This window comes from Mandrillus leucophaeus, unplaced genomic scaffold, assembly GCF_000951045.1.
Source record: "Mandrillus leucophaeus isolate KB7577 unplaced genomic scaffold, Mleu.le_1.0 Scaffold221, whole genome shotgun sequence".
In the NCBI taxonomy this organism is placed as follows: Eukaryota; Metazoa; Chordata; class Mammalia; order Primates; family Cercopithecidae; genus Mandrillus; species Mandrillus leucophaeus.
The window spans coordinates 3,779,509-3,788,327 of NW_012102266.1; the positions used below are offsets into that span (position 1 = coordinate 3,779,509).

At 43.4% G+C, this 8,819-nt stretch overlaps 1 protein-coding gene across 1 annotated transcript in view; it reads right to left on the reverse strand.

Moving 5' to 3' along the window:
- PHAX (phosphorylated adaptor for RNA export) overlaps positions 1-8,819 on the reverse strand; it is a 26,826-nt gene that overhangs the window by 8,252 nt on the left and 9,755 nt on the right. The window contains exon 4 of the mRNA XM_011981206.1: positions 2,069-2,152. Within this exon, the coding sequence (XP_011836596.1) occupies positions 2,069-2,152 (84 nt within the window). The remainder of the gene's footprint in view (positions 1-2,068; positions 2,153-8,819) is intronic.

Genomic DNA, 8,819 nt, shown 5'->3' on the forward strand with positions numbered 1-8,819 from the left:
GTATTTTTTTAGTAGAGATGGGGTTTCACCGTGTTAGCCAGGATGGTCTCGATCTCCTGACCTCGTGATCCGCCTGTCTCAGCCTTCCAAAGTGCTGGGATTACAGGCTGGAGCCACCGCGCCCGGCCTTAACTCTTTAAAAGGTCTAAATCATGAAGGAAAATGTGGAGTTAAAAAGAATAAAGGAGGGCCAGGCGAGGTGGCTAACATCTGTAATTCCAGCACTTTGGGAGGCCACGGTGGGAGGACTGCTTGAGCCCAGGAGTTGAAGTCCAGCCTGGCCAACATGGTGAAACTCCGTCTCTACAAAAAATACAAAAATTAGCTGGCCATAGTGGTGCGTGCCTGTAGTCCCAGCTAATTGGGAAGCTGAGGGTCATCTAAGACCAGGGAGGTCAAGACTGCAGTGAGCCGTGATGATGCACTCCAGCTCGGGCAACAGAGTAAGACTTTGTCTCAAAAAAATAAAATAAAATAAAATAATTAAAAATATATAATAAAGGAGATTTAACAAATGGAATATGGAAACCTAGACTGTATCCTGCTTAGGAGGAAAGTATGTAAAATATATTCTTTTTTTTTTTTTTTTGAGACGGAGTCTCGCTCTGTCTCCCGGGCTGGAGTGCAGTGGCCGGATCTCAGCTCACTGCAAGCTCCGCCTCCTGGGTTTATGCCATTCTCCTGCCTCAGCCTCCACTACAGGTGCCCGCCACCTCGCCCGGCTAGTTTTTTGTATTTTTTTAGTAGAGACGGAGTTTCACCGGGTTAGCCAGGATGGTCTCGATCTCCTGACTTCGTGATCCGCCCGTCTCGGCCTCCCAAAGTGCTGGGATTACAGGCTTGAGCCACCGTGCCTGGCCGTAAAATATATTCTTGGGACAAATTACGAAACTGGAATAAGGCCTAGATATTGAATATTATGAAACTGTTTTTATTTCTCTTAGGAGTGATAACGGGTCTTGCGGTTATGTAGGGTATTGTCATTACTGGGACATACTTTTTTTTTTTTTGGTGGGAGATAGCACCGCGCTGAAGTGCTAACTGTACTACTCACTCCAGACTCACTGCCTGCCCTTATGCTTGTTCAAATAATTAGAACTAAGCATTTGATGCTTGCTATTTATTTCCACATGAAACAGAAAAAGACTGTATAGGCCAGGTGTAGTGGCTCATGCCTATAATCCCAACACTATGGGAGGCTGAGGTGGGTGGATCACTAGAGCCCAGAGTTCCAGACCAGCCTGGGCAACATCTCTACAAAAAAATACAAAAATTAGCTGGGTGTGGTGGCGCATGCCTGTACTCCCAGTTACTCTGGAGGCTGAGGTGGGAGGACCATTTGAGCCCAGGAGGCAGACGTTGCTCAGTGAACAGAAATTGTGCCACTGCACTCCAGCCTGGGCAACAGAGCTAGATTCTTAGACCCTGTCTCAAAGGATTAAATAAATAAATAAATAAATAAATAAATAAATAAATAAAGTGTATAGGTAAAGTAAGAACGGTTCATGCCTGTAATTGCAGCACTTTGGGAGATTGGGGCAGGAGGATTACTTGAGCTGAGATGTACAAGACCAGCCTGGGCAACATACCGAGACCCTGTATCTACAAAAAATAAAAAGTTGGCTGGGCGCCTGTAATCCCAGCACTTTGGGAGGCCCAGATGGGCGGATTGCTTGAGGTCAGGAGTTTGAGACCAGCCTGGCCAACACGGTGAAACTTCGTCTCTACTAAAAATACAAAAATCAGCCGGGCATAGTGGCATGTGCTTGTAATCCCAGCTACCTGGGAGGCTGAGGCACGAGAATCACTTGAACCCAGAAGGCAGAGGTTGCAGGGCGCTGAGATCACGCCACTGCACTCCAGCCTGGGCGACAGAGTGAGACTCCACCTCAAAAAAAAAAAAAGAATAAATAAAATAAAAGGCACAAATGTTCCTTAGAATAAGACAGTAACAAAATCAGTCCACTGAAGGCACAGCAGGTAATGGATATTCATAGAAAATGAAGCTAGAGGGTGAGTTACAAGTCAAATTATGATGGAGTTTAAGAGGTGAGGACATTATTATTACCTTAATTTGTTCCTCGCTGATACTAGGAGTGTTTTTCAAGAGATTCAGAAAAACTCCACCTGGTGTTCTTCTTCGACTACCATTCTACAAAAAGGAACAGAAAAGTTAAAGTGCATATACTCTTCCCATAAATGGTCAAGGCATCTTTTAACAGAGACACAATTAAGGAGATAGAAGGAATACCAGATCTGAAGTCCAGTCCTGATTCTGACTCTTATGAAATAGACAACACCAGTAAATTACTGAAATATGAGTTTCAGTTTCTTCATCTATAAAACGAAGGCCAAAGGTCTTTTGTCTTTTTTAACTCTGAAATTCTGTGATTTAAAAAATCTATATGGTAACAAAGAGAAATAGGCCACTCAGCTCAAATGACCTAACAAATCACTGGATTTTCTGTTTTTAACTGCCACCTGCTTAAGTCAGTAAATTTTTTTTTTTTTTTTGAGACGGAGTTTCACTCTTTTGCTCAGGCTAGAGTGAAGTGGCGTGATCTTGGCTCACTGTAGCCTCTGCCTCTCCCGCGGGGTTCAAGTGATTCTCCTGCCTCAGCCTCCTGAGTAGCTGGGATTATAGGTACTCACGACCATGCCTGGCGAATTTTTGTATTTTTAGTAGAAACAGAAATTGCCATGTTGGCCAGCCTGGTCTCGAACTCCTGACCTCAGGTGATCTGCCCGCCTTGGCCTCCCAAAGTGCTAGCATTACAGTTGCGAGCCACCGCATCCACCATGAATATTCTATTAGATGTTAAAACACATCATAAACCCTACATAATTAAAACTGTATGGTACCAAAATAAATCTAGAATGATCAGTGAAGCAAAACAGAAAATCCAGGAAAAAAGGCCAAATATATATTGGTATTTAGTCTATGATATAGATACTATCTTAAATTGGAGAAGATAAACATATTATTTATTTTACAGTATGGAACCTGACACAAGGCAGAGTGTTGCCTTGTTCGACCTCAGTTAAGCATGTGCATGTTGGACAACTCAAATTTTTTTAGAAACTGCACGTCTGTGAACGACTGTGAAACCACTAGCATTAATTTTGAGGTTAATAACTTTTTACCAAGTAGGCAAATTTGAAAATATAAAATCTACAAATAATGAAGATCAACTGAGCACGTATGTGTATATACACACAGTAATACAAATTATGATATAACCATTCACTGGAATGCTAGCAACTGCAAAAAAGAATGGAGGGGCTCTCTTTATATACTTCATAAGATTTCTAAGATACATTAAGTTAAAAAAGCAAGGTATAGAATAGTGTGTATAGTATATGACCACCTGTGTAAAAAAAAAAGTGTGTTGGAGCCACGCGCAGTGACTCACGCCTGTCATCCCAGCACTTTGGGAGGCCAAGGTGGGCAGATTATGAGGTCAGGAGTTTGAGACCAGCCTGACTATCATGGTGAGACCCCATCTTCTACTAAAAATATAAAAATTAGCTGGCCATGGTGGCGCGTGCCTGTAATCCCAGCTACTTAGAAGGCTGAGGCAGGAGAATTGCTTGAACCCGGGAGGCAGAGGTTGCAGTGAGCCGAGATCGCACCACTGCACTCCAGCCTGGGTGACAGAGCGAGACTCCATCTCAAAAAAATAATAATGTGTGTTCGGGAGAAGTCTGAGTGGCTCGAGGATACATGTGGTCGGGTAGCCTCTCACTACATACCTTTTACTCTTCTGAATTTTTACTGTGATAATAAACACATGACAAAAATTTTTACCGTCTTCACAATTTTTAAGTGTACAGTTCAGCAGTAAAGTATATTTACACTGTTATAAAATGATCTCCAAAACTGTTTCATCTTGCAAATCTGACACTCTGTACACATCAATTTTCCTCAGCCTCCTCCCTTCAGCCCTTGATACTCTTTCTTATGTTTTATCATGTGAACTGGTTGCCATTCAAACAACTGAATTTTTAAAAATAAGGAAATAGGTACATATACACACGTGTGGCCGGGCGCAGTGGCTTGTGGGTTGGGTGAGGCCAAGACGGGTGGATCACTTGAGGTCAGGAGTTTGAGACCAGCCTGGCCAACAGGGTGAAACCCTGTTTCTACTAAAAATACAAAATTAGCTGGGCATGGTAGGATATGCCTGTAATCCCAGCTACTAAGAAGGTTGAGGCAGAATTGCTTGAACCTAGGAGGCAGAGGTTGCAGTGAGCTGAGATGGCACCACTGCATTCTACCCTGGATGACAGAGCAAGACTCTGTCTAAAAAAAAACAAAAACCAAAAAACAAAAACCAAAAAACTCACACACATATTTTTGCAGGAGTTTGAGACCAACCTGGGCAACATGGTAAAACCTCATCTCTACAAAATATACAAAAATTAGCTGGGCATGGTGGCTCAAGCCTACAGTCCCAGCTACTTGGAAGGCTGAGGTGGGAGGACTGCTTGAGTCAGGGAGGTTGAGGCTGCAGTGACCTGATTGTGCCACTGCACTCCAGCGTGGACGAGAGTGAGACCCTGTATCAAAAAGAAAAAAAAAAGAAAGAAAAAAGAAAAAAAACCACCCATAATCCCACTACCCATAGGTAATCACTGTAACATTTCGACACATAATCTTTTTACTTTTATTTGACACAGTCTCACTCCGTCGCCCAGGCTGAAGTGAAGTGGTGTGATCATACCTCACTGCAGCTTGACCTCCTGGGCTGAAGGGATCTTCCCACCTCCTTAGCCTCCCGAGTAGCTGGGACTACAAGCACTTGCCACAACATCCAGCTAATTTTTGTATTTTTTTGTAGTGATTAGGTTTCACCATGTCACCCAGGATGGTCTCAGAATTACAGGTGTGAGCCACCACACCTGGACATCTTTTTACTTTTTTGTATGCCACATACATTTGTAACCCAACCCCAAATGGGATTCTGTTATATAAATTGGTTTGTTTGTTTATTTATTTATTTTTGAGACAGAGTTATGTTCTTGTTGCCCGGGCTAGAATGCAGTGGCACATTTCTGCTCACTGTAACCTCTACCCCCCTGGTTCAAGCGATGCTCCTGCCTCAGCCTCCCGAGCAGCTGGAATTACAGGCACATGCCACCATATCAGGCTAATTTTGTATTTTTAGTAGAGATGGGGTTTCACCTTGTTGGCCAGGCTCGTCTTGAACTCCTGACCTCAGGTGATATGCCCGTCTCAGCCTCCCAAAGCGAGTAAGCCACTGCGCCTGGCCAACTGGTTTGTAATCTGTGTCTTTTCATTTAACAATCCATTATACACACCCTTCCATGTTCATGTTAAATAGACTTTTGAGACTCTGGAGCTAATGTGAATTTTTGGACACTGCTCTTTAAACTGGCTAAAAACCTTGGAGTAATCCTTGACTCTTCCTTTTCTTACATCCTGCATCTAATCCACTAGGAAATTCTGTTGGCTGTATCTTCCATATATACTCAGAATCTGACCACTTTTCCTTCACCCCAGTGCTACCATGCTGGTCAGACCCACCTGGAATGGCATTTCCTGCTTCTACTCTTATCCCTCAAAACAGCAGCTGAAAGGAAATGCATTTCTTTTTCTTTTTTTCTGAGACTGAGTTTCACTCTTGTTGCCCAGGCTGGAGTGCAATGGCGTGATCTCGGTTCATGGCAACCTCCACCTCCTGGGTTCAAACGATTCTCCTGCCTCAGCCTCGTGAGTAGCTGGGATTACAGGAATACACCACCATGCCCGGCTAATTTTTGTGTATTTTTAATAGAGATGGGGTTTCGCTATGTTGGTCAGGCTGGTCTTGAACTCCCAACCTCAAGTGATCCGCCCGCCTCAGCCTCCCAAAGTGTTGGGATTACAGGTATAAGCCACCACGCCCGGCCTAGGAAATGCATTTCTTATCATTCAAAACCCTCTATGGACTATCTCATTTAAAGTAAAAGGCAAATTCCTTAAGATGGCAAACAAGTTCCCACTAGACCTGGCCCAATTACCTCTCTAACCTTATATCCCAACTCACTCTCTCATGCACTCTGCTCCTGCCACACTGGCCCCTTGTTCAGACAGGAACTAGGTAGAGATTAGGGTGGAAAGAGCAGCCTTGCCAAGTTCAGGGTAAGAGCCTGTCTTTAAAATTTTGTCCATTATGGATTTTTTGCATTAATTTTGATTTTTGAAATTGGTACATTCAAATATTATTTGTTTTGATTACTGAGTTTTTAAGGCACTCTCAAATTTTGCACCTCAAGCAAGTAAATTATTCACTTCACCCCAGTTCTGGCCTTGCTGGGCACCCTTCACTTCTACAATGGGTGTTACTTCTACTTGGTCTACTCTTCCAGCAGTAGTCATTGCTTCACCTCAAGTCTTCGTTCAAATGGCGCATTCTTAATAACATCTACCCAGACCACTCTAGTTTAACTGCAACGTCCCCCTCTCCACTACTCCCTATAGCTCCATCTGATTTCTTTCTTTTACCATAGGATGTATCACTTTTTATTTTTTTTGAGACAGGGTCTCGCTCTGTCACCCAAGCTAGAGTGTAGTGGTATGATTACGGTTCATTGCAGCCTTGACCTCCCAAGTTCAAGTGATCCTCTCACCTCAGCCTCCTGGATAGCTGGGACTAAACACATGTGCTACCAAGCCCAGCTTACATATATATATGTATGTTCATTTTTTTTTTTTTTTTTTTTTTTTTAGAAACAGGATTTCACCGCGTTGCCCAGGCTGGTCTCCAACTCCTGTACTCAAGCCATCTACCCTCCTCGGCCTCCCAAAGTGCTGGGATTACAGGTGTGTCCAGTCAATGTATCAGTTTTTAACGTACTTGAAGTTATACTTATTGTTTATAGACTGTCTTCCTCTCCCCCAACCACACCATAAGCTCCTTCCTTCAGAACAGTGCCTGGCATGTAGAAAGCACTAAATTCAAGGACAGAATGTATCCAAAGAAGTAAATTTGGAGGCCAGACATAGTGGCTCACACCTGTAATCCTAGCACTTTGGGAGACCGAGGCTGGCAGATTGCTTGAGCTCACAAGTTCAAAACCAGCCTGGGCAACATGATGAAACTCCGTCTCTATTAAAAACACAAAAAAATTAGCCAAGCTAATTTTTAGCAAGCAGTGGCATGCACCTGCAATCCGAGCTACTCAGAGGCTGAAGTGGGGGATGGCTTGAGCCTGGGAGGGGGAGGTTACAGTGAGCTAGATCACACCACTGCACTCCAGCTTGGGCAACAGAGCCAGACTGTGTCTCAAAAAATAAAATAAAATAAAGTAAATTTGAACTTGCATCTTCCCAATATTCAGTTAATCTGCATTAGCTCATTGGAATATAAAGTTTTATTACTACAGTATTAAAATATTGATGAAATCTGTAACTGTGTTTAACTGAATGAAAATTGAAGTACTTTTAACAATGACACAAATAGGGATGGCAGTGCATTCGTGATTATTATAATTTGTTTTGTTGCTAACTTCTGTTTTGACTCCTGTAATTTATGTTCATAGGCTATTTCCTTAGCCAATGCTATCAATCTTAACTGGGTTTTCTTTCTCCCCATGTTTAAAGCACAATATTGATCTACTCCCTTGTGATGTCATTATACTATTCAGACTTAACCAGTAAAAAAAACAAGGAAGTCATTCAAACCTTCATCCTCACCCGGTGGTGAAAGCTGAATTACATGAGATGTGCCAAACCCTTCTACAACTGCCAGTGCTCGTGATCTGGCCTAGGCAGAGCAGCTCTTTCTGTCATTCTGAAACAGTTAAGTGCTTCTCAAACTTTTCTCCCATTATTACTCCAGGACCCTTTTTAGACTTCCCCCAGCTTTCATTCCTACACCCAGGAAATTTTAATACATACAAAAATACTGTGTACCTATTTGTGCTTTCCTGTGTATCTATCTGTGCTCATATAACAAAAGTGTTGGCCGGGCGCAGTGGCTCAAGCCTGTAATCCTAGCACTTTGGGAGGCTGAGGCGGGTGGATTGCCTGAGCTCAGGAGTTCTCAACCAGCCTAGGCAACACGGTGAAAATCTGCCTCTATTAAAATACAAAAATTAGCCAAGCGTGGTGGTAGATGCCTGTAGTCCCAGCCACTCGGGAGGCTGAGGCAGGGGAATTGCTTGAACCCAGAGGCGGAGGTTGCAGTGAGCTGAGATCGCACCACTGCACTCCAGCCTGGTTGACAGAGTGAGACCCCGTCTCAAAAAACAAACAAAAAAAGCTATTTTTTTGCCCTCTTTTTCAAGAACGCATGAATTAAGTGAACCAAAAAGAATACTTCTGTTTACCATTGCTAAAGTGCTGGACACCGTGGTCAGTACTTTACGTGCATCATCTCCTCTACTCCTTACAAAGTAGGACTAATCTCCATTTTACAGCTGAGGAGACTGAGGCTCCAGGGAGTCAAACAATTTAGCCAAATTTCAATTAATACGCTGAAAATCTAGAAGTAAAAAAGGGTACCTAAACTCTAAAACCCATATTCTCAATATCTGAGCTCCTAGGCTCCCCTAGACTCTATTGTCTTAAAATTTCAACCCCTTGGCCAGGTGCAGTGGCTCACGCCTATAATCCCAGCACTTTGGGAGGCCGAGGTGGGTGGATTGCCTGAGGTTAGGAGTTTCAGACCAGCCTGGCCAACATGGTGAAACCCCATCTCTACTAAAAATACAAATATTAGCCGGGTGTGGTGGTGCACGCCTGTGATCTCAGCTACTTGGGAGGTTGAGGCAGGGGAATCGCTTGAACCCGGGAGGCGGAGGTTGCAGTGAGC